The following is a 27308-nucleotide window of genomic DNA, read 5'->3' on the forward strand; positions in this document are numbered from 1 at the left end:
CAGCTCGCCAAGCTGAGCAGGCCTACTCCTCCTCCCTCCTTCCTGGGCTGGATGGCCGAGGCCCAGCAGCGAGGCCAGCCCGCGTGCGCAGCGTTCCATCTTTTCCTTTGCTGCCGCTGATGCACGGGACCCACCGGTCAGGGTCATTCCCTACCTTGCTGTCGTCCCCGATCGGGACTCTGCCTGGCCTGGAGTCCGCCTCCTCCCCGTTTGGCGTGTCCTCCACGTCGAGCCGCCTTAAATAGAGAGCGCGTCCATGTCCACACGCTCCTCCCTCAACCCTAGTGCAGGCCGCAACACCGCCGCCAAAACCCTAATCGTCGCCGCGCCGTCGATTTCGTCGGCCTGTCGCTCCATCTTCATCATTGGCCGGTCCTCGAGCTTCGTGTTGGTCCCGCGAAGATGCCGAGCTCATCCTACTTCTTTTTCATGCTCTAAGACGCCCGACTTACGTCGCTAAACTTTGCAGATTGCCGCCATCCGCCTCCGCGAGCTGCACGCCATCCTCGGTTCGCCTTGACCCGAGACGTTGCCCTAGGTGAGTTCGCCTCGTGATTCTCTTCCGATCCGTACCGGTCCCGTGTGATTTGGTGCATTGGTTCGCCCAAACCGTGAGCTCCGGCGAGCTCGGTCGCCGCCAGCAATGGCCGCCGCCGTTTTGGTCATCTTCCCCGGCGAGCCGGTCTCCTCTCCCTCTCTTCTATCTAATCCGATCCATCCATCCTTGATCCAACGGCCATTAGATGCCGATACCCCTTCGGGTGGCAAACTTGCTAAAGAGCCCCTGCGCTTTTCAGTAACAGAACCTGCAGTCCATAACATATTCCCGAGAATACGTATTCTCTTTTTGGAAAACGCATTTTTCATTTAGTAGATTCAAAATTAAAGATCCATCTAATTACAGTTCTGCCACTACCTTTAATTGCTCATAACTTATTCGTTTTAACTCCAAATTGGACCGTTCAACTTGCGTTAGATTCGTCTTTTTGAGATCTATCTGTTCATATAATTTGTCACCATGGTTTTGAACTTTAAATTTTGAGTTTAGATTTAATCTATTTCTTTAATAGGGAAACTTGTTTTAATCATAACTTTCTCGTTGTAACTCCGTTTTTCGTGATCTTCGTGTCTGTGTGATCGTAGCAACGTGTAGAATAGTTTTATAAACTTTTCAAACTGTTTTCTTGCTGCGTATTGTTCTAATTATAGCCCTTTGTTTGCTTCGTGCATGATTGCTCGGATGATTGTATGTTGCTGCTTGGTGTTGTTGATCGAGTTCAGACGGTGAGGTTTACGTTGGTGATCAAGAGAACTTCTACGACCAGCAAGACTTTCAGGAGAACTTTGATCAATGCAAGTATAGCTAGGGACCTTCCTTGTTGTCCTATTCATGATGCTCACTAAAATACATATGCATGTGTCTTTCTTGCTACCTATGGTAGGATTACCTAGATTTTGAATACTCAATTACCTTGTTACCCTGGGAGGTTTGCATTGGGTAGTTCTATTGCTAGTGCAACAAACATGATCTTGAAACTTGATTAATGAATATGCTATAAACATAAACAAGATGACTTTTTAGCAACAGAAGGACTTGTCTTGTAACTCATTATCCGGGATTAACGTACAGTTGTGAGGGCTATATGGCTCTGGCTCTAGTTGCTTGAGAAATCCTTTTCTAGCTGGTTAGAGGTCTGCGAGTTGGGTATAGGACAGCCTCTGTCCTGTTGAGCCTAGCTATGGAAGTGGCCTTTTATATTATTGGAATGGGGGGTTCCTATATCTGATGAACCTGCGGCCCTGGCCGGTTAGACGAGCTCTTAGGTGGCTTTATATGATTTCTGGTATTTTGGACCTTGCAAACCCCTACATTTGGAAATCATGACTCACAGTGAAAGTATACACCTCTGCGCAGAGTTAACAAACTGGTATACTAGCCGTGCTCACGGATATGAGCGACCTTGGAACACTTACATTAGGGATAATGACTTTTACTTGTTAAGATGATCATTTATGTTAATTGTTTAAGATATTGATTATTCATGTTCATTGATCATGTGTTATGGGATTATTGCTACCTTGATGTTAATAAATGCTAAACTTGATGATGACTTAAATGCTAACCGCAGTAAACCAGTGTCAGCTATTTGAGCCTCATGAACCCTTAGTTATCTTGTTAAGTATGACATGTACTTATGCCTTGCTTTATCTTTTATGTTGGAAAAATCCCGGATGGGTAACAAATCAAGATTGGATTGAAGATTATCGTGATGAGTATTAGGCTTGGTGTTCACCAGTTGACATCCCGGTTGGAGTTTCCGCAAGAAAGTTATCTTAGTAGCTATTATATCTATGTTTGAGACTATGTGTTGAAAATTTATTCGCTATGTAATAAACATTGTGTTGGTACAATTCACAATTTGTCCATTTATGTGTGCGACTGTTCCTGGGGTGCACATAAGACTTTTATACATCCTCTTTTGTTCTTAAAATTGGGTTCCTAAGGTGGCCTCCATTTGTATTTCCACCCGGAGCCATGGAAATCTATGAACTAAACATGTGCTCCCTCACATATTCACTTTTCAAGTCGCTCATTTGCTTTGGCCCAAAGGAAGATGTAGGTCCCAACAATCACCAGAACCGTCCCGATGAGGCTGCACATTCACAAGACAGATCAACGCGGTACAATCAATTGTGACGTAATGTCATAAAAAATGACTCATTGTGCTAATTAGCTCTTAGTTTATTTTAAGACTAAAAGATTTCAGTAGATAGCATTGTTAGATAAGTACTGTATTTTTTTTATTACTGAAACAAGAGAACAGAGCAGGATAAGGGTAAAATGTGCAAAACATAAAAAAGAACTAACCTTCCAATAGTGATGTCATCACCGATGAAAATAGAGCCCAGCACAACAGTGAACACCACAGACAATGGGCTGAACATTGGAGGGTATGATGGGCCTTTCTTAGACACAGCCCATGAGTTAAGGCTATATTTTAGTGCCGTTGCAAGTGCCCCCTACACCCAATATATATGTTGCAATGTTATTTCCCACATACAATCGGTTGAATGGATCATCAGTGCTTATTCTAGAAAATGTATAGATAAATTACTGAGTAAACGACGGTGAGAAGGTTTATATCCCATCCTATCTTCCAGGCGTTCTTGTCCCTCCTAAATATGACTCCAGCAAGTGCTGTCTGAAACCCTCCAACCAAGCACGTAGTCATGGATGACCAATATTTGTACGGATATACCTTCATAACCTTCGACTGCAACCACGTATGAAAAAAGAATAAATACATCATGATTCGCAAAAAAACAAAAAAAGATACATTGTGCGCTTAAATGACTTCAAAATTAAACATGACAACAATGACGGGCACCAAAGCACGCCGCTACCTGAATTAGGTACCAGCAAGCAAGCATGAAGCTGCTGCCTGCCAAAAAGATTGATCCACGTAGCTGATGGCTTGCAGCGTCTTCATTGTGAGGGTGAAAAACAGGGTTCCATAGATGCAAAATCTTTCCCTTGTATAGGCTGATGATCATTGTGCCCCCGACGGACACCACAACTCCTGCAATCTTAAGCGATCCTGACGTGCTCATGATTCGCAGTGGCTCCATCCTAATGCAGGAATTGAATAAGAATAATGCGTTGTCATGAGTGTGAGCATTGCTATTAGGAATTAAAGATGTAATAACATTTTTTTGGGATGGGAGGGAGCCAATTAAGGGGGATGTGCAGTAGCTCCTAACGATAACATATAGGCACATCCCTGCATATATATGTTGCACAACTAGAGACGCATTTCATATATTGTTAAGCACTATGAACATAAGAGGTGTATTTTTATAGAAATAGAGAAGTTGTACCTGAACATGAAGGAGAGTATGAAGGTTGTCAACGGAATTAAGTTGAGGAATATAATGGCGTATGACGCCGTTGTGTCTTGAAGGCCGTAGTAGTATAGGCTCATTGGTATGGCATATCTGCTTGACATTTAAGTAACACGTACGAGTCATGTACAAATTGATGCCCATGAAGTCTTAGCTTTTATTCAGTTTCAACAACAACTTTATGAAACATGACCGTCCGATTGAATGTATGAAAAGAGTGTTGTGTAGGTATATATATGCCTAGCTCTTTTTATGTTATACAACAAATTGGATGTCCGCTGATTACTCAAAAAAATCAACATTGATCACGGGACGTATATATCCAAAACATTGCTAGCTTATTTACCCGATGAACGCATTGAGGAAGATCCATCCAGCAGCGTGCCAGTCCATCTCTTTCCACTTCCCCCTACACAAGGATGAAATCACGTGATTATTTTGCAATGGAAAACAGAAAAGATTTCTCCCAAGTTCGAAACAGGGCCTTAGATTCCACATTAGGCTTTGTTTGGATGCTCTCCCTGAATCCACGTGTGTTGTAGTGGTTTAGTGTGGAATTTAGATTAAATTTCACAGCAAACCACTTCAACACACATGGGTTGAGGTGGTTATATGGGCATCCAAACAAGAGATCTTACATACTTTAACATCCAATGCTGCTCTACATCACTACCACAGATAGATAGATCTTTCCATGACAGAAAAAGGCACCAGCGAAAGTACCTAAAATTGTGAGGGACAGTGACGAAGCCAGAAAAAAATTTAGGAGGGACTGAATAAAAGAATAGAGGTTTTTTTATTTCTCTTAACCTTAGCCCCTCCTACCTAATACATATATACATAAAATTTTAAGAAATAACTTAGAGGGGCTCCACGTGCGTAGGATCGGTAGGGGGGGCTGAAGCCCCCCTAGCCCCACCGCTAGCTCCGTCGCTGGTGAGGGATGATGTTTATAGTCACCTATAGTAGGGTTTTGGCCAGACCGCGTCGGGACATGTTTGGCTACACTCGCATTCATCTCAATCCGTATGTGTTAAAGTGGATTAGAGGGTGAAAATGAAATTAACTTACACCTCAATCCACGGAGTGAGGTGAATAAGAGTACATACTAACAAGCCCGGCCTTAGTGTGTCTGTCATCTTCCTCGCCTATTTCATCTCCCATGTTACCACCACTGCGATTGCCATATGTTGTTTTTGCCGCACGGAGATCGTCACACATTATTATTAGAGTTGCACGGAGATCGTCGTGACTTGAACTTTGACTAGCTCTAATTTATTTTAAGAATTTCTCTTGTACTTGTGCATGCAGGCGATATATAGAAAGCAACAAATCTCACTTTTTGAAGGAGCCACATTCCAAGGCTTTGTTTTCCTTTTCTTTTGAACCAAGATCAGAATCAATCTATAATGTATATAAAAAACGGAAAATGCGTCTAGTTTAATTTGTGCAGCATGATCGGAGTAGCTCTCTCTATACAGGAGTACGTCGCATCGGCAGGGGATGATGACAATGGACGACCAACTTCTGCCGGAGAGACGCGGAAGTCACGCGCGCACGCACGCACACGCACCGTACCTCTCTCGGAGGAGCGCGATGGGGAGGATGAAGGCGGCGCCGAAGAGGCTGCGGTAGGTGAGGAGCGCGAAGACGAACATGCCGCCGCCGATGGCCACCTTGGACAGCAGCACCATGCCCGTGTTGAACAGCTGCACCAGCAGCATCGCGGCCGGCGCCTTCCACGCCGCCATCTCCTCGTCGTCGTCCGCCGGCGGTGGCAGCGGCGCCGCCTTCATCACATTCACGTCAGCCGCCGCGCTAACGCCGCCTGCCTCTTCGTCCATCGATCGCTCGCTGTTGATCTTTTCTTGCTCGAAACACAATGAGGTCCGCTGACTGGCCGGCTCGATCTGCTATATTATATATGCTCTCCAACAACATATCTCCGGCCGGCGGTCCAGTCCGGCATCGTACGAGCAGTGCACGGCTCGACGAGGCCGCCGGACGAGTGTATGGAGCCGCGCGCCATTTGTAACACTCCCACTTTTTTCTCTAATCTTAATGAACAATGATAAAGCTAATATTCAATAATTAAAAAATAGTTAAAAACAAGCAGTTTAATTTTTTCCTAATCTCATACGACACTCACCAACCACCCCGATTAGTACAAAGATTATATGAGTCACATGTTCAACTATATTGACAACAAACAAATATATTACAGTATTGTACAAGCACATAATTAAAACCTCTTGGTTTGGCAAGCAGCACATACACATGCACTTCTCATACAACAATACAACCTCTTTGTGTTTGGCAAGCAGCACATACACATGCACTTCTCATACAACAATATAGTATCCACCACACAGTTTTTGCCCACAAAAACAATGGGATTTGCTAAATTTTAGACGCCTGAATTTTAGTTTTTTCTTTCAGGCAATGGTTATTGCATATATTTTATACTAAAATTACAGTTTTAGATCCTTGCAATTTCTGTAGATAAAATCTGCAATTTCTGTAGACTTTAGTAAAAGACTAAAAACATAACATAGCTCATGACTAATGAACAAGGGAAAAAACATTATACATTATAAAGCACATAGTTATACCAAAACATGGATCCTGGAAATAAATTGTTGTCATTTGTATATATTCTACACAACAGCAGACAAGATAACCTTGACAGTGATTCTTTACTTTAAGCTACAAAATGTTTGTGATGAACATTGTTTTTTTATGTATTTTAATGTATGAGCCATTTTCTTTATATAGCATATGTTAATTTATGTTTTGATGTTTATATATTACTAAGTTGGCCTCCATTTGTATTACCGCCCCGAGCCATGGAAATCTTTGAACTAAACATGTGCTCTCGGACATATTCACTTTTCAAGTCGCTCATTTGCTTTGGCCTAAAGGAAGATGTAGGTCCCAACAATCACCAGAACCGTCCCGATGAGGCTGCACATTCATAAGATAGATAGATCAATTGCTGACACAATGTCATAAAAAATGACTCATTCTGCTAATTAGCTCTTAGATCATTTTAACACTAAGAAATTTCACTACTACATAGGAGATTTGTATGAGCTGCTCAAGGGGATTTGTAGGGGCGGTTTTGCCAGCCGCCCCTACCATCCCATGGCTACAAATCATGAATTTGTAGGGGCGGTTGATGATTTATAGGGGCGGATGCTATTTTACACCCTAGGTGAATAATAATATTCTACACCAAACTGTTATGCTGAACACAATTCAGTACTGTTCAGTAGTAGCGTTTCAGTATTACTCAGTATTTTCAAGGTACTGGGTCTGTAGTACCGACTGATACTGAACGCGGTTTAGTAATACTTAGTTTTTTCTGGTCAGTTTTGGCTTGTGGTGTAGAATAATATTCTACAACGTACCAAAAATTCACAAATCCGGGTAAAAAAATAACAAATTTTTTTATTCCAAGGAGAACATGGTTCGAACCTGCAACCTCCCCCTCGCGCACACCCTCCTCTACCACTGCACCTCACACTCACTTATATCTATAGTGGATTTTGTTCCCCACATGTTATACCAAACCGAGCATAAATTAATTGTTTGAGGCCCTAAACGAACTCAAATAAAAAAGTTGTCAAATATAAAGTTTTATAACTTTTTGAGATCTACAACTTTTATTTTGGTAGTTTCTTCATCCGAGGTCGTTTACAAAATTTGAATTTCAAATTTGAGAACTTCAAACGTAGTTTTTCATGACAAGATTATCTCAAATGAAAAAGTTGTCAACTACAAAGTTTCATAACTTTTTGAGATATACAACTTTTGTTTTTGATGTTTATCCATCCGAGGTCATTTAAAAAAATCAACTTTTAAAATTTTAGAAATTCAAACGTAGTTTTCCTTGATAAAATGATTTCAAATCAAAAAGTTGTCAACTACAAAGCTGTACAACTTTTATTTTGGTTGTTTCTTCATCCGAGGTTGTTTGAAAATTTTGAAATTCAAATTTAAGCAATTCAAATGTAGTTTTTCATGACAAAATGAATTCAAATAAAAAAGTTGTCAACTACAAGGTTCTATAACTTTTCGAGATCTACAACTTTTATTTTGGTTATTTGATCATTTAGCCATCCGACATAGTGGTTGTAACATTGTTCATAAATTTTACATATCCCTCTTATGGTTTATGGAAGTACAAGAGAGATGTAAATTTTGTGAACAATGTTACTACCACTTTGTTGGATGAAAAAAATGACCAAAATAAAAGTTGTAGATCTTGATGAGTTATACAACTTTTATGTTTATGACTTTTTCAGCTGAAATCATTTACTGTTTTAAAATGACGTTTGAAGTTGTCATTTTTAAAAATTTAAAATTCAAATAGATAAAACACAATCACATGAAAAGATGGTCAAAACAATAGTTGAACACAATAATTTGATAGAGCATGATTTTAGAAAATTTTAGGAAAAAATCATCAAATTTAAGTTAGTATGAGGGAGAAAGACTAGTTATAAGTTTTAGCCAGATATTAAAAAGGGAAATCAGTGTTCTTCAATAATTTTAAAATTAAATTTCAAACAATATTTTAAGGTAGTAAATGATTTCAAATGAATTTTCGAGATCTGCAACTTTTATTTTGGTCTTTCTCCATCCGAGGTCGTTTGAAAAATTTAAATTTTAGTGCTTAACTTTTACTATTCGACATCTATTTGTAGGTGCGGCTGGATATAGAACCGTGCCTACAAATAGAGCCATTTGTAGGGGCGGCTGATAACACCAACAGCTCCTATAAAATGAATTTGTAGGAGTGACTTGTTTGGGCACTATTTGTAGGGGCGGCTCTATATAGAGCTGCCCTAGAAAAAGAGGACGTTGCTACAAATCTTTTTTTTAGTGTTTCAGTAGATAGCATTGTTATATATGTACTGCATCTTTTTTTTTTGTTGTTACTAAAACAAGAGAACAGAGCATGGATAAGGGGAAAGGTACAAAACATTAAAAGACAGAACTGACCTTCCAATGCTTTAAAATATTGAAAAAATGTGTTGATAAATTACTGAGTAAACGATGGTCAGAAGGTTTATATCCCATCCTATCTTCCAGGCATTCTTGTCCCTCCTAAATATGACACCAGCAAGTGCTGTCTGAAGCCCTCCAACCATGCACGTAGCCATGGATGACCAATATTTGTACGGAAATACCTTGAGAACCTTTGACTGCAACCACATATGAAAATAGAAAAAAAACATTATGATTAAAAAATACATTATGAGCTAATTAAAATGACTTCAAAATTAAACATGGTAGTAATCATGGGCATCAAAGCACATCGTTACCTGAATTAGGTACCAGCAAGCAAACATTAAGGTGCTGCCTGCCAACAAGATTGTTCCACGTAGCTGATGATGGCTTGCAGCATCCACATGCTCTTCATTGTGAGGGCGAAGAATAGGGCTCCATAGATGCATAATCTTTCCCCTGTATAGGCTGATGATCATTGTGCCCCCGATGGACACCACAGCTCCAACAATCTTAAGCGATCCTGACATGCTCATGATTCGCAATGCCTCCATCCTAATGTAAGAATTGAATAACGAACTGTGAGCATGCATTGCTATCAGGAATTAAAGATGTACAAAACTACAATATCTTATCTTACTATTACTAATCTGAGGCATCACGTTAATTCTGACTAGATGAGCTAGAAAAAATACTATAACTAATTAGAGGCCCCAATGCAGGCATCACCTCAATTCTCATTAAGAAATTCTCACAATAATTAGAAACATCCGACATTTGATTTGATAGAGTCTAATCATCATCACCGATAATAACCATTGAATCTATTGTAGTTTATTAAGAAAATACCCACCACTGCCATGATAAAAAAACATAAAGTAACCCCCTAATTTTGCATGTAAATTACCCACCTCAGCATTTAAAAAGATAATTCAAAATAAACCCCTATATTTGTATATAAATTACCCACGTCTGAAGCTATGAAACATAATTCAAAATAACTTCCTAAATTTGCATCTAAATTATCCACATCTTCCATCATGAAAAATAAACAAAAAAATCTCTGAAATCTACACGTAAATAGTAGTACTACTATATTACAAAAAATTAAATCAATATTCATAAACTACGATACATATGTATATTTCTAAATTACAGACTTGTGAAATAAAATAACTATAATGCTATGTTCCACCATGTATATAAAATAAACATATAAACATTTGGATAAATATTTACTTTCACAACTTATGAAACATGGAAAAAATGTTCACTTAGCAAACCACGTAGCAATAACACTTATATTAATACAACATGATAAGAAATTTCATAAGTTACTGTTTAAATAAGTTTATACATTTTCACTAAAACAATAAGTCATATCGATATTATTAATTTAATTTTATGCATTCCATAAGATATAAATAATACTACACATATAATCCCGAGATATAACAAATTCAACATGTTTAGCGTCGGAATGCAAGCTGATTTTCAACTTATGTGGGAAACAATACTAATAGGACAGAGACTCTTCTTAATAAAAAAAATAAATAAAAGAGAAATAATACTAGAATTTCTAATTAACATGTGAAAAAAATTGCAAAAACATGATTAAAAGTTAAAAGATAAACTATAGATTTACGAAGTCACAAAAAGGATTATATCAAAGAGTTTATATATCTTAAGACAAGATTTCAACTTAATACATATCATACTAAGAAAAAAAGATAAATGCTGGAGCCTGCATGTTAATCCTTATAAAACTTGATATGAAAACAAAAGATAGATCCTAAATTCTCATAAAAATCAGAAACCTCTTACCATCAACTAGATATAACCTAGTCACCATTGATAATGATAATAGTTGTTGGATCTATTCTATTTTCTAAATAATTATCCACTCCTACTATTGCATAAAACAATATAAACTAACCCATGCCTCTAATTTATACTACCCACATATGTCGTTAAGAAACATGATCTAAAGTACACCTAAATTTCCATTTAAGTACGGACGTCCTCTTATTATGATAGTTAATTTACATAACTGTCACCCCAAAATTTCTGCTTTTGGGTTGTGCATAGAAAACACAAATTAAAATAAATGTTTTGATATTTGATAAATTTTTTCAAGGTTAGTTTAAGTTAGCATCAATTAGTTATAGGAAAAATGTGAATCTTCAAACTTTTCTGAATTAATTTGACGGGATATTGCTTGATGTGATGCTTGCTTATTGTTTCTTTGTGTGTTGAGAGTGAGTAAAGTCTTCAAAATACGTTTAGTAAGTCGTTTATCTGTCTCTGGCTCGTCTCAGTCTTTTCCTATAATAATCAAATTCTTGCTTTCTCGATCCTAATCTTTTCGTTTGGAGTTTCCCAAGATCTTTTTCTTCCGCTGAAAATCACTCATTTGTGTTAAGCGTCCATCAACATATCTCTACAAACTTCTCGTGAATTTTTTTTTTTACTTTTGTGGGTTTTTTACAACCAATTATTTCGGAAATAATTAATTCTAATCCTAAACTATCTGATCTCAAAATCCTTTGGCTCTTTCTCAAATCGGTCTCCTGCTGATACTGGATTCCTCTCACCTTTTGCTTTGACGTGGTGGCACAATATGAAGATGCAAGCAACTAGTCCATATCCTTTATTCTTATAGCAGATAGACGTCAGCCTGATGCTAGCTTTTGTTCTGTTGCTACCAAAGAGGAACCGGACTATATTTCCTCCTAGACTATACACCGCACGCGCAAGGACTCCTGGACTCAATATCCATCTTTGCCGTTTACCGTGTGCATGTCTATAAATAGCAGATTCAGCCCATCGTATCCTTTTCCAAACCTATGGAAACAAACCAATCCATCACGATGCACTACCGCCGCCGTCGACTCCGCGCCACCCACGCCTCCTCCCTTGCCTTGCGCCCCAAGCTGCTCCTGGCCATAAATATCAGGTGCCCGCGGCCGTGCCTTCCCATCCCAAGCTTCGAAGCAGCCCCGCAAGCACGCTGAGCCGAGCACCGTCGAAGCCGATCCTGGAGGCCTAGATCATCGTCGGACGTGGAAATTAAATGAACCAAAGCACCTGGAGCTGCTCTGCTCTTCTCCGTCACCGGTGAGATCCTTTGCATGCTCCCCTCTCCTCAACGCTTTTACATGCTGCCATTGAAGCATTGTCAGTATCGGTAGCTTTTTATTTGCCAACAGCCCCATCGTCTACCTGTTCCTGCACTAGCACGCGGCTTCGATCTCTTGCTGGGCATGCCTTGCTACTGCGTCCAGATTTCCAAGCCATCTAGCACCCGCATGCAAGCAAAAGATAGAACCATCATCATGTATGCTTTTGCAGCATGTGCAAGCGGACTAGTGTAGTCTTGCCGAGCTAGCTTGAAGAGCAGAACGTCCATGATTAACAAGCCATCCGCACCTGTAGTCTCTTGCAATATATGGAGTATCAAATATATGGCTGATATTATACTTACCTCACCCTTGCACAGGAATCCATCTTTCTCTGTTCACTCCTAGATTTTAGAATCAGGACAATGCACATAAGCCCTTACCTGCATGTACTGATCATTGAGTCTAGGCATCCTTTCCACAGTAGATCTCTGAACTTTCAATCCTCTGCCGATTTTCTGTTTTAAGATCTGTTTAAGTCGTTTCTTTTTGCGTTAGTCTCAATTTTACGCGTGTTTGTTACGATGTTTACCATGTAACATGTTTGTGAATTTTATAAAAGTTAATATGATTAATGTTTATGCAAGTAGTTTCTAATTAAAATTAATATAGGTTCTATACATCATTCTTTTACAAATAAATGTTGATTTGATTAATACCAACTTCACTATGTTTCATTAAATAAATATAACGTGCTTAGTTTGAACCCGATTATATAAACGCGAATAGATGCTCTCACAAGTTTATTTCTTTTGCAAAGTAAATTTAAATGACTTAAATGATATGAGACATATTTGGAAATAAAATATGATTAGAAACTTGGCTCTTCAATTAAAATGTAAATTGACTAAATTAATATCCTTCACATGGTTTGTACTTAAAATAAAACAAGCATGTAGCCTTTACTCTTGTGATGCAAATCTTCCGGTAGTTGATCCTTTTCAATCGTAGCTTCGTTTCGGCGTTCTTGTAACCGTAGCAACCATTCCTCTCTTTTAGAATGTTGTTTTTTTAGATTTTGGTTACCAATGGTATATTGTTCTTAGTTGTCTTTGCATTGGTTGTTTGTATGTTCCTTTGTGAATGGTGTTTGCTACGAGTAGAAGTGAACCGTACGTAAGCGCTGGGAACCAAAAGATGAGTGCCAAAAGTTGCAGAACGGAAGATGACGTTTGAAGATTCTTTAAGCAAGTTGCTTTGGGTGAAAAGCAAATATAAGGCAAGTATAGCACAGGATCTTTCTTGTTGTCCTATACACCTTTAATCATTTAATTCATACTGCATGTGTCTACCTTGACCACCACTAAGGATTTCTTACCTTGTACCTTGATACCTTTTGGTTATTGCATTGGGTAGCTTTGCTAGTGCTCAACTAAAGACCATGATCTCGTAACTTGACTAATGGTATTTGCAATAAACACTAAAAGATGCTTTTTAGCAACATGGAACCAGGGGGCTACAGCATTGGGCTATTTTTATGGTGCTCTAGATTCCTCTCCCTAAGAACTTATCTGTAAGTGATCATCCGGGACTTATAGTACAACTATGAGGGCTATATGACTCTAGCTTTAGTTCAGTATGAGGACCTTTTCTAGCTTGTTAGTGGTTACCTTTATGGCGCAAGAGGGGCTCCGATTTGTATGATCTCGGCCTACCAAGAGGGTGCACATTGGTTTCTTTGTATTTTGTTAGTCACTCCTTGGGGGGGTTCATGCTTATTGATGGGGAAACCTTAGCGGCCCTAACTTGTTAGACGAACCTTTAAAAAGCTTCATAGTGAAGCCTGCCGACCTTCCTTAGTAGTGGGCCAAGAGGTTGGCCGCCTCGGGCGAAAGGGTAAATCATGACTCACAGTGAAAGTGTACAACCTCTGTAAAGTGTAAAACTGGTATATCAGCCATGCTCACGGTCACAAGTGGCCTTTGAACCCTTACATAATAGATAATAGACACTGATAATACTGATGATGAAGATACTCATTAATGATTACTGTTTATGCTATTCATTATTCATGTTTACCTGATCATGTGGTTATTTGGGGCTTATGTTAAACTTGTTGCTACTTAATTGCTTAAAATTATGAGTCACTAAAAGCTAATCGCAGTAAACCCGTGTCGGCCTTTTGAGTCTCATGAACCCCATGTTATATTTGCTAAGTATAACATGTGCTCACCCTTGCTATTTCCCCACACCCCTAGACTCTAGTAAAAGTTGCTCAGAAGATTGGTGAAGACAACGAAGGAGTTCTCAAGATACTATCAGAAGTGCTTGGCATATGTAGCCCAGTTAGCCATCCCTGTGAAGTTGGAGCCTGAAGAAAACATGAGTAACCATTTCGCTATACTCTGATGTAAGTGTTAATTATAAGTATGTTTCTGCTATATAACATTGTTTCTGATATCCTCTATTCTGTTGTTGTATGTGTGGACTTCCTAGGAACACATATGGCAATCCTGGTTTTGATCTTAAAACCGGATGTGACAGATGATTGTCACACCCCAAAATTTCTGATTTTGGGTTGTGCATAGAAAACACAAATTAAAATAAATGTTTTGGTATTTGATAAATGTTATAGGAAAAATGTGAATCTTAAAACTTTTCTAAATTACAGACTTGTGAAATAAAATAACTATAATGCTATGTACCATGTATATAAAATAAACATATAAACATTTGGATAAATATTTACTTTCACAACTTATGAAACATGGAAAAATGTTCACTTAGCAAACCACGTAGCAATAACACTTATATTAATACAACATGATAATAAATTTCATAAGTTATTATTTAAATAAGTTTATACATTTTCACTAAAACATTAAGTCATATCGATATTATTAATTTAATTTTATGCATTCCATAACATATAAATAATACTACACATATAATCCCGAGATATAACAAATTCAACATGTTTAGTGTCGGAATGCAAGCTGATTTTCAACTTATGTGGGAAACAATACTAATAGGACATAGACTCTTCTTAATAAAAAAATAAATAAAAGAGAAATAATACTAGAATTTCTAATTAACATGTGAAAATTTTGCAAAAACATGATTAAAAGTTAAAAGATAAACTATAGATTTACGAAGTCACAAAAAGGATTGTATCAAAGAGTTTATATATCTTAAGACAAGATTTCAAGTTAATACATATCATACTACGAAAAAGATAAATGCCTGCATGTTAATCCTTACAAAACTTGATATGAAAACAAAAGATAGATCCTAATTTCTCATAAAAATCAGAAACCTCTTACCATCAATTAGATATAACCTAATCACCATTGATAATGATAATAGTTGTTGGATCTATTCTATTTTCTAAATAATTATCCACTCCTACTATTGCATAAAACAATATAAACTAACCCATGCCTCTAATTTATACTACCCACATATGTCGTTAAGAAACATGATCTAAAGTACACCTAAATTTCCATTTAAGTACGGACGTCCTCTTATTATGATAGTTAATTTACATAACTCAATTTTCATCTCACTAAGAAAAAATAAATACCCCCTCAAATCTGCATCTAAATTATCTCATCTCCTATTAAAAAAAATTATTTAGATAACGAATAGAGCATAGATATGTTTCTACATTACCCCACCACTATCAATATTAATAGTAAGATTTAATTAAAGTAAATATATGCGTCATGCCATCATGCATGAGCAATAAAATACTTATGTTATGTTTCGTCACATAAAAAATATTTTTTTAACAACTCATATACTAATGATACTAACAAATTATTTAAAACCATATGAGTGACCATAACATATAATTTATATAGATTATTACTTTAGATATATATATTTATGTATTTTAACTAAATTGTTTGACATTACTATATTGATAGTATAACCATCACTACAAATATAATTCCTAGATAGAAAAATTTAATCATCTTGAAAAGTGTGCGAGACCACTGCAAGCTATACAAATATAAGGCTTAAGTATTAAAATTCTCTTAAGGTTAGCATGGCTACCTTGTCCAAGATCTCACTTCAAGCGCTGTAACTTTTCTTAAGCGATATGGTACATGTTTCAAATAGCTAATGCTATTGTAGTACTCAAGAACATACTCTATGACCTAATATCCTTATTTTAAAAGTGTAAAAGGGAGAGTTAATTAAAGATAAAATAAGCACAAGAGTTCCAACTTAACTTGAGGAGAGAAAAAAACTGTAGTAGTCGATAAGAATGAAATTTGAAAAAGAAAATTTAGATTCATGACTTCATAAGATACATGATGAAACAAGAGCCACCGTATGATTAATGGTAAGGTTTTAAAGTAATTCCATATAAAAAATATAGAGGTGCCATGCAAAGGAAATATATAAATATGGATAAAAACATATATTGATTAATTTCTTGAAAATAGTAATTAATAAGTCTATGATAACTAGATATAGACTACAGAGTATCTATTATGTCTATTATGGTAGAAAATAAAAAAACATATAATTCAATATAATTAATACTTTATTAGTCAGAAGTACTAACTCAATTCCAAATTATAAGACGTTTTTAGTTTTTTAAATACATAGCTTTTGCTATACATTTAGATGTACTATCTAGATACGTAATAAAAATAATATATTTAGAAAAGTCAAAATGTCTTATAATTTAGAATGAATGAATTATTAAATAGTACATAATGCTTATATCTCCTAATAAAATTCTAGCCAATGCGAGAGCACGGGTTGATGGACTAGTATAAACAGTAAAAATATTTCTTTGGGATGGGAGGGGCCCAAGGGGGATGTGCACTCCTAACGAACATAGGCACATCCCTGTATATGCTGCACAACTAGAGAAGCATTTCATTGTTATAAGCACTATCAATATAAAAAGAGGTGTACTTTTTTTATAGAGATAAAGAAGTTGTACCTGAACACGAGCGAGAGTACGAAGGTTGCCAACGGAATTAAGTTGATGAATATAGTGGCGTATGACGCCGTTGTGTCATGAAGGCCGTAGTAGAACAGGCTCATTGGTATGGCATATCTGCATGACATGTACGTAACACAAGTCATGTTAAAACTGATGCCCCTGAAGACTTCAAGCTCTCAGAACCAACAACTTTATGAACCCTGATTGTTTAGATTTGAATGTATGAAGCAAAAACGCCGCTGCGGCAACAGGAAAGGCTTTGCCCCTCACTGCCGCCGTTGCCTCCGCCTAGGCCCCTTCTCCTTCTTCCTCTCTCGTGCATCTACCGGTGGTGAGAAGGAGAGGGGTTCCGTCTCTTTTTTTTTGCAGTTTTATATCCAATTTGCTTAAGGTTTAGCTGAAATAAATCTACCATCGAATTGAGATGATTTTCGGTCGAAATCTTGTTACTTGCGAGGGCTACTTTGATGATTGTCATGATGAGATCGCCGTTGCAAACGTCGATAGCATTGGTAGGCGGCTTGTTGATGCAAAAGTGGATCTGCAAACACAAAGGGCTAATACCCGAATCGATATCCAAAGCGTGCCAGTCGATTTGACCTGCTAATCGACAAGGATGGAAATACGAACACTTTAGTCCTGACAACAGCGATACGCCCGGAAGTCACGGCCAAGAGGTGCTCACGCGGAACTCAAGAATCGCCGAAGGTCGCACTGAAACGATGCAGCTCGCCGAATCAATGAGAACTCGTAAAAAAAGAAAAAATATGTGAATTGACGAAGTCGCCGAAAAGTAAGTAGATGCGAATAAGAGTAAAAATTGGTTTTGATATTTATTGATGTTCTTTCTATTACATTGCCCCTTACTCCATATTTATACCCTGATCTAAAGAGACACAACCAAACACAACTAGGACACCAATCCCATATCTAAGGAACACGTGACCCTTACATGAATCATACCCTAACAAATATAGAAAAGGAAATCAACTCCTATCTATTTCCCTGTCCGCCTCAATTACGATGGAAACCTCACCGTCCTCTTTCCCATCGGCATACTCCCTATTTCATCGGCAGTAGTCTTCAAGTCTTCCTTCATCGGCATACTCCCTGTTTCATCGGCAGTAGTCTTCAAGCCTCCCTTCATCGGCATACTCCCTGTTTCATCGGCAGTAGTCTTCAAGCCTCCCTTCATCGGCATATTCCATGTTTCATCGGCAGTAGTCCTCAAGCCTCCCTTCATCGGCATCGACAATAATACCTCCAACCTCATCGGCAACGCCCGAGTCCAAATCAACCTTTCCATCGACCATCACCAGCTATCGGCAACCATCTTTTCAAACTGGCTTTCATCAGCTATCAAAGTATTCAATAACTTTCCCCTTGCCGATTAGTCCACTCCGATTATTTTGACACGTGCAAAAAACGGTGTCAACACATGCCCCCCAATTTCGGAGTACAAAACCATTAATGCTCCGAAATTTACTTCAGATAACGCTTGCCTTTGCCCGATTACCGTAACTCATTCTCCAAGTCAAAACTTGATTTGTTATCAAATCCAATCAAATCTAATCTTGATTCACGCACTTCAGTAAATATCGCACAATCGCCAACCACTCTTGCCTTGATTATGGTTAAGATACCAAAACAATAACCCATCGGCAAGATCTTAACATGATAATGCTGCCATTTTCAGAATTAAAATATCATGTATCGATATCCCTTCCAAGTCATGATTACTTGTTATCAACTCATCTGTACAATCCCCTGATTATCGCGCGAACAGTTACCATATCCCTCTGAACCGCCTTGACCTATATGCGCGCGACATAGAGATAAGTCCAAAATACCCTTATTCTGGGCGGCTTATAAATAGATTTCTCCGGAACCCTCATTTCCTATCTTCAGCCTCCAATCCTTGGCATTCTCTCTCTCCGGCGGCGACTCCGACGAACAACCGCGCGACCTCAACCAACAAGAACCCTTCTCCGGCGCTAACTTCAAGTTTCCGGCTCGTACCTCCACCTTCCTCAAGACAATGGCCATCAACTTCGACGTCCCCGCGGTTCGCTCCACTTCCATTACCTTTTACTTTGATCTTTTTGCAAATTCATTCAGTTGGTGATTTTTCCTTTCTTTTGTCTTCTGGATTCCATAACCTTAGGAACTGCGCAACAAATTAATTATCCCAACCGATCAGCCGCACGTCCAATGCCTTGGACCAATGGGCAACCCAGATCCAACCGATCTGATCAATGCAGAGGTTAACAGAATCCCCTTTAGAGCCCAAAATTTCTCCCTGAATTTGTGGAAAGACACATTCTGATCTTGGCCCAAAACCACCAAAGGGTGGAAAGATTGGTACTTGAGGGTTAATAGATCGATGCAAGTATACTGGACAGAACGAAGGTTAGACCAATGCATCAGGCTCTCTATTGCCGATATGCAGAAAAATGAATCAATGATAATTGCAGCTGCTTATTTCTGGTCAGACACGACCAATACTTTTATGTTTGGACATGGCCCAGCTACTCCTACTCTTGCCGATGTCCACATGCTTACTGGCTTGGACATCTCAACTGCCGATGAAGGCTCCATCTATGGTAGAAAGTCTGAATATAGGGTGAATACCCGCAACATCGGTGGTTGGACAGGATATATTCAAGAATACCAGAAAACCGGGACACTTAGCCAGAGGGAACATGCCACATTCCTGAATATGTGGTTAGAAAAATTTATCTTCTGTGGTCGATCAGTAGGACCAACCAACGCCTTCCTCCCTGCAGCTGAACTTTTGGCTAATGGCGTAAGGTTTCCTCTTGGCCGATACCTTCTGAGCTCCACTTATCATCTTCTTCATCAAGTGTCTCAGAAACTTTTGCTTGGCGAACCCATCGGCAACCTGGGAGGCCCGTGGTGGTTCATCAACATGTGGTTGAATGCCCATATGCACAAACGTTTGCAATGGGACTTTTTTGCTCAACAATTCCCACGAGAAATTGCTGAAGACTATGTGCTCGGGGATGATGAATCGGCAACACGCTCACCCCTCAATTTTGGTGAAGCCATAATTGTCCTTCCTGGAACAGAAGCCAACGAAGACCAAATCGGCAGATTCTTTCAAAGCTTCTACAATGGTCTTTCTCGTGATCATAGGGCCTGGGTGCCTTATATCGACGAAGAAAACAGATTCCCCCTTCTTTTCAACTTTGCCGATGACACTCTGAATCAAGATAATGAGCTCATGATGGCTATCATCACTCCCAGGGCAATTCCAGTAAACACATTCGGCAGCGGGAAAAACACCAACATTACATATGAATTTTACAACCCATCGGCAGTATCCCGCCAATTGGCTTTTGGGCAACTGCCAATCAAACTCTGCTTTGCCGATGTGATCAAACCCAGGGAAACAATCACCTGCGGAACAGACTGGAACAAGGTAGTACAACTCTCCCCCGATGCCGATACTACAGATGTTGATATATCCACCTGGACACCAATATCTTTCATCACCGAGTCATATAAGCAATGGTGGCGAGAGTGGAAAGAACAACTGTTCGCAACTTCTGTTCACACATATCGGCACATGATCGACCCTGAATATGCCATCCCTGACGACGCGGTAAGTTTCCTTTAACTCCCTTCTGCTTTTCCCTTCATATATCAGTAACTGACTCTCTTGTAACAGGTTAACAACCCAGCACCATCGGTGAGTAAAAGTGGGAAACCCTTCAATCTCCGGCCTGTTTCCCCAACATCGCCGATCGGCTACAACGCTCCCACCTTAGCCGCTTTGACCCACCAGAAGATTCGTACCAAGACCATCACTTCTAAGTCCAAATTGGCTACATCCAGGGCTACTCCATCGGCCGCTGCTACAACCTTGGTCAAAGCATTTAAGGTAACAACCTTGATTATTTTCACTTATGCCGATCACACACTGTATTAACCTTAATCATCAGGGGGTAAGAACTGCTACTGGATCATCATCGGCAATTCCGCCGATATCAAGCACCACTCCTTCAGAGGTAGCTTCTTGACTTTACATTTTATCTGTTAAATATCATATCTTACACTTGTTTTGCAGCAACAATTGGGTACATCGGCAAACGTACCAGATGTCCAAGCTTCACAACCAACAAGTGTCGATGCCCCCCAGCCAATCGTTGCCGATGCTCAAGCAAAGCGCAAAGCTTCAACAGATACTGAAGCACAGCCAAAACGACAAAGGTCTATGCCGATCCCTACATCTGCCCCAATGTCATCGGTCATCATACCTCAAGAGCCCACCACCGATGAAGTCACAGAGGATATCCCATCGGCAAGCTCAGCCGATCCCCCACACGACATACTCCAGGTTGCTTCCTCCAGTCAAGCACAGGAAATTGCCTTGAAACAGGTAAACCGATCAACCTAGCTGATTTCACAATACTCATACTTACCTCTAACTGATCTCCTTTTCTCTCTCTCAGGAACAAGATTCCCCGAACAGCCTATTTTCCTTTGCCATTGACATTTCTGACGACGATGGAGAGGAGACAAGTTCTTCCCTTGCACTGGGAACAATATCGGCAGAGACTAAATCCAAGTTGGAAACCCTCCTGAACTTGCTACAACAAGGTACCGCCCAACTGGTAGATGACTCGGACCCCGCAAAGGCAATTTTCAAAACAATTCGTGGCCAGGTCCCTGCCGATGTTGAAGAAATACTCTTCCCAGCAGCTCACTTAGAAAGCCGCCAACTGCAATATCAACGGGCTGCTCAGCGCATTGCCGATAGAGCAGCTCAAGCTCAACTTAAAGAAGAGATGCTACAACTGAAACAAATCGCCGATGAGAAGCACAAGAGCATCGTCAACTTGCAGACTTCGGGTGCTGCACTTAAGCAGAAAATCTTGGATCTATCAGCAAGGAAGATAGCTCTATTGGCTGAATTGAAAGAAGTCGATGCAGCCTTAACTCATGCTCAACAAGAAGAAAGCCAGCTACCCAATGCCGTCAAAGCCCTTCAGCAAGAAAGAGATATCCAAGCTCGCAAAGCTTTAGCCATGAAGAAAAAACTCAAGCCTGTGGAGGGTGCTGCCGATGACGATATCAAAGAAATGGAGGAAGCCGACCAGATTCGCCTGCGTGCGATATTAGCTATCCAATCCTTGTTGAACGTGTAATCTTATTTATTGTATCGGCACTTTATGAGACATTGACACCCTTGCATAATTCTAGCCGATAGTACGGTTATCGGCACTTATACTTTTATGCATCTGTCCAGATACTAGGGTAATATTTCTTTAAATATTTTCCATTTAACGCTCTGGGAAACACAACCCCTTCGAGGGTTTCTAAAATATATGCATTACCAGGAACAGACTGATTTATCCGATATGGACCTTCCCAATTAGGAGACCACTTTCCAAACTTTGAACTTTTAGTCCCAATCGGTAAAATCAATTTCCAGACCAGATCTCCATCGGTAAACCCTTTTACTTTCACCTTCTTGTCATACCATCTAGCTACTCTTTTCTTATTTTCTTCGATACTAACTAAAGCCCTTAACCGATGACCCGCCACATCTTCCAACTCATCCTTCATAAGAGTATTATAATCATCGGCTGTCAGCTGATTTTGAGAACGTATTCGTCTAGAGCCAACCTTAATTTCCCAAGGCAATACTGCATTGTGTCCATATACTAACTGATAAGGCGTTACTTTGGTTGCACCATGACATGACATCCGATATGACCACAAGGCTTCATTTAATACTGTATGCCACCTCCTAGGATTTTCTTCAATTTTGCGCTTAATGAGTTTGATGATCCCTTTGTTAGAAGCCTCAGCTTGACCATTAGCTTGAGCATAATATGGAGAAGAATTTAAAATTTTAATTCCCATACCTACAGCAAACTCATCAAATTCTCCTGATGTAAACATAGTGCCCTGATCGGTAGTGATAGTCTGAGGAATACCAAATCGGTAAACAATATGCTCTTTCACAAAATCAATCATATTGACTGATGTCACCTTTTTTAAAGGAATTGCCTCAACCCACTTTGTGAAATAATCGGTAGCAACCAGAATAAATTTATGTCCTTTACTCGATGGCGGATAAATCTGACCAATGAGATCAATAGCCCATCCCCGGAACGGCCATGGTTTGATTATAGGATTCATAGCCGATGCAGGCGCTCTTTGAATATTACCAAACTTCTAACACCCCTGGCATCCCTTAAAATATTTAAAACAATCTTCAAGAATAGTCGGCCAATAGTACCCATTCCTTCTGATCATCCATTTCATCTTGAAAGCCGATTGATGTGCCCCACATACTCCTTCATGAATTTCACCCATCAAGCTTTTCGATTCATCATTGCTAACACATCTGAGTAAAACTCCATCTATAGTTCGATAATATAACTCATCATCGAGGAGCACATATTTGGTATCTTGGAACCTTATACGTCTCTCAACCTTTCTATATGGATCCTTTAAATAATCGACAATCTCTTTCCTCCAGTCATCGGTATCAACTGCCGATGTTAGCACTTCCTGAATAGGCTGATACCCTGAAGCATGCTGAGCTAGTCGATTAGCTTACTCATTATGCAATCGAGAGATATGTTCAAGACGAAAATCTCTAAATCCTTTCAACAATTGCAAACATCTTTCATAATACGAAATCAAAGCTTCACTTCGGCATTCATAAATTCCAGCCAATTGATTTATAACTAGCATAGAATCACCAAAGATTTCAACAACATCGGCACGTATCTCCTTTAGCAATTCTAACCCTTTTATCAAGGCTTGGTATTCAGCTTGATTGTTTGTCGCTGTAGCAACAATCGGCAATGAAAACTCATACTTCTTTCCTTGAGGTGAAATTAACACAATGCCGATACCTGCTCCTTCACCACATGTGGACCCATCGAAGAAAAGTGTCCAGGGAGCAATCCCCAGAGAATCCACCGTATTACAATGCTGAGTGACAAAATCAGCCATCACTTGCCCTTTAACTGCCTTAGTTGATTTGTAGCGTAGTTCAAATTCTGATAACGCTAAAATCCATTTGCCGATTCTACCACTTAATATCGGCATCGACAGCATATACTTGACCACATCGTCTTTGCATATGACCGTACATTCGGCAGATAACAAATAATGCCTTAATTTGACACAAGAAAAGTATAAGCACAGACACAATTTCTCGATAGCCGAATACCTCGTCTCAGCATCCACTAATCTTCTGCTCAAATAATAAATAACACGTTCTTTCCCTTCAAATTCTTGAATAAGAGCTGAACCGATAACTGTATCATCAGCTGACAAATATAACCTGAAAGGCTTCCCATGTTGAGGTGGAACTAGCACTGGAGGATTTGATAAATATTTCTTAATTTCATCAAGGGCTAATTGTTGTTCAACTCCCCATACAAACTCCTGATCAGCTTTCAATTTAAGTAGTGGGCTGAAAGCCTTGATCTTACCCGACAAATTAGATATGAATCTTCTAATGAAATTAATCTTACCGATCAAAGATTGCAATTCAGTCTTATTGGCAGGAGCAATTACCTTGTTAATTGCATCAATAGACTTCCTACTGATTTCAATGCCCCGCTGATGCACCATAAAACCCAAGAATTGTCCTGCCGATACACCGAATGCACATTTATTAGGATTCATCTTCAATCCATGCTTCCTTGTGCACTCCAGTATTTTTCGCAGATCGGCTAAATGTGCTGTGATATCTCCAGACTTAATCACTACATCATCAATGTAGATCTCCACCAATGTGCCGATGTACTCATGAAAAATAAAGTTCATAGCCCTTTGATAAGTAGCACCGGCATTTTTCAAACCAAACGTCATGACTATCCACTCGAACAACCCCACATGCCCTGGACATCTGAAAGCAGTCTTGGGAATATCTTCCTCAGCCATGAATATTTGATTGTAACCTGCATTACTATCCATGAAGCTGATAATTTGATGTCCAGCCGCAGCATCAATCAACAAATCAGCAATTGGCATTGGATAGCCATCCATCGGTGTGGCTTTGTTGAGATTCCTGAAATCAATACAGACACGAAGTTTTCCATTTTTCTTATAAACAGGAACCACATTAGAGATCCACTCTGCGTATCGACATTGCCGAATAAACTTTGCTTCAATTAATTTAGTTATTTCGGCCTTAATGTCAGGAAGTACATTAGGGTTGCATCGGCGCGCTGGCTGCTGATGTGGCCGAAATCCAGATTTGATAGGTAACCGATGTTCAACTATCGATCGGTCTAATCCAGGCATCTCAGTATAATCCCAAGCAAAACAATCTTTATATTCTTTTAACAAATCTGTTATTCGCTGCTTACACTTGGAATCTAACTTAGCACTAATAAAAGTAGGTCTTGACCTATCACCATCACCGATATCTACTTCTACTAAATCATCTGCCGATGTGAACCCTTGACCTAATTTTCCATCATCGGCAAACCTATCCATTAAAACTCCTCTTCAGAACCGACTGCTTGGATCGGTGGAATTTCATAATCAGCAACTCTAAGGAACTCTTTTTCCCAAGCTTCTCCTGATATGCATTTAGTTCGCTCATAAGTATCTGATTCTGCCGATGCGATGATATAAGAAGAATCACCAGGGACGACCTCAATCTTATCCCCAATCCACTGTACGAGGCATTGATGCATTGTAGAAGGAACACAACAATTAGCATGAATCCAATCCCTCCCTAGAAGCAGATTATATGCACCCTTGCCGTTGATAACAAAGAACGTTCTTGGCAAGGTTTTGCTGCCGATGGTCAATTCAACGCACACTGCCCCTTTAGCCGGTGACACATTGCCTTCAAAATCTTTCAACATCATATCGGTTTTGGTCAAGTCTTGATCTCCTTTACCAAGTTTCCGATACATTACGTAAGGCATAATATTAATCGCAGCCCCTCCATCAATAAGTATCTTAGACACAGGCTGCCCATCAACTCTGCCCTTCACAAATAAAGCCTTAAGATGCTGTCTCTCGTCATCGGTAGGTTTCTCAAAAACAGCCATCATTGGATCTAGTGTTAGCTGAGCTACTTGATCAGAGAGAACAACTTCTTCCTCATTATCAGATAGTGCCAGAAACTCCATCGGCAACATGAATACCATATTAACATCTGCCGATGGACCCTTATTTTTGTGTTTTACCTGCCACTGCTGATGACCAGGCCTTTCATTGGAGGAATTTTCCTCTTGGTATAAATCCTCCTGACGCTCACGTTGCATCCTCCTTCTCTGCGTCTTTGTCAGACCCTCTGGGCACCACCGAGGAAACTTGGTTTTCCAAACCGGCTGATAACAAGTCCTAGTTGGTTCTACACGACGTATATTAGGGTCCCTGTAGAATATTTCCTCATCGGGAACTCTTGCGTTTGCCATCTCCTCAAGCTCCTCTTGATTCCTTGGAAAATATCCAGCGCGTTTACCAAGCCTCTCATGTACACTAAGTCTGCCCCCCAACCGATCATGCACTGATGTTCTGCCTCTGATCGGCTCGTTGATAGACAAACCCTGACTACCACGTTGAAACCTCCTTTCTGAACGATTGACTCCGTAATAACCATTACACTCAGGGCAATTTTCAACAGTTGGCAATTTAATACCTTCTTCCCAGCAATGGATGAAAAACGGACATCTCCAATGATCTTTATGTCGATTCCATTCTTCCTGACGTCTCATTTCTTGCTGTTGTCGATATCGGTCATTACGTTGACGCCAACCCTCCTGCTGCCTTCGATGAGTAATCACAATGCCAGGTCGAGGAGGATTTTTGGAACTACTGCTTTCTCCTAGCAAACCCTTACTCTTTGCATCATCGGTAGTTATCCGATGTTGGGGGTCCACTGACGCGTTTTTCTCAGCAGCCTCTGACGTCAATACCTTGGTCTTTCCTTTGGCATCCAACATATTTGCTGGAAAAGGGTGTTGATCAATTTTCATCGGCTTCTGGGCCTTGGAAGTACCAAACTTAATTCTCCCAGATTCAATAGCCGATTGTAACTGTTGCCTGAATACCTTGCACTCATTTGTACTGTGTGAAGTTGCATTGTGCCATTTGCAGTACAAAATCTTCTTCAACTCTTCTGCCGATGGGATCACATGATTAGGTGACAGCTTAATTTGGCCCTCTTGAAGCAGAAGATCAAATATTTTATCGGCCTTGGTGATATCAAAGGTAAACTTTTCTAGCTCTTTTTGACCAAAGGGACATGATATCGGCTTTTTATTCTTAACCCACTCAGCTAAGCCGATAACTGG

General features: G+C 39.6%; 1 protein-coding gene across 1 annotated transcript in view; it reads right to left on the reverse strand.

The window, feature by feature from the left end:
* Positions 1 to 2575: 2575 nt before the first annotated feature.
* The window catches only part of LOC136479698 (uncharacterized), a 33421-nt gene continuing 8688 nt past the window's right edge, over positions 2576 to 27308 (reverse strand). The window contains exons 3-13 of the mRNA XM_066477471.1: positions 27285 to 27287; positions 16999 to 17115; positions 9276 to 9471; positions 8955 to 9113; positions 5482 to 5813; positions 4250 to 4312; positions 3880 to 3996; positions 3448 to 3631; positions 3117 to 3275; positions 2870 to 3021; positions 2576 to 2654 (exon numbers count right to left, since the gene is read on the reverse strand). Coding sequence (XP_066333568.1) covers positions 2576 to 2654; positions 2870 to 3021; positions 3117 to 3275; positions 3448 to 3631; positions 3880 to 3996; positions 4250 to 4312; positions 5482 to 5813; positions 8955 to 9113; positions 9276 to 9471; positions 16999 to 17115; positions 27285 to 27287 — 1561 coding nt within the window. The remainder of the gene's footprint in view (positions 2655 to 2869; positions 3022 to 3116; positions 3276 to 3447; positions 3632 to 3879; positions 3997 to 4249; positions 4313 to 5481; positions 5814 to 8954; positions 9114 to 9275; positions 9472 to 16998; positions 17116 to 27284; positions 27288 to 27308) is intronic.

The sequence above is a fragment of the Miscanthus floridulus genome, chromosome 9 (genome assembly GCF_019320115.1).
Source record: "Miscanthus floridulus cultivar M001 chromosome 9, ASM1932011v1, whole genome shotgun sequence".
NCBI lineage: Eukaryota > Viridiplantae > Streptophyta > Magnoliopsida > Poales > Poaceae > Miscanthus > Miscanthus floridulus.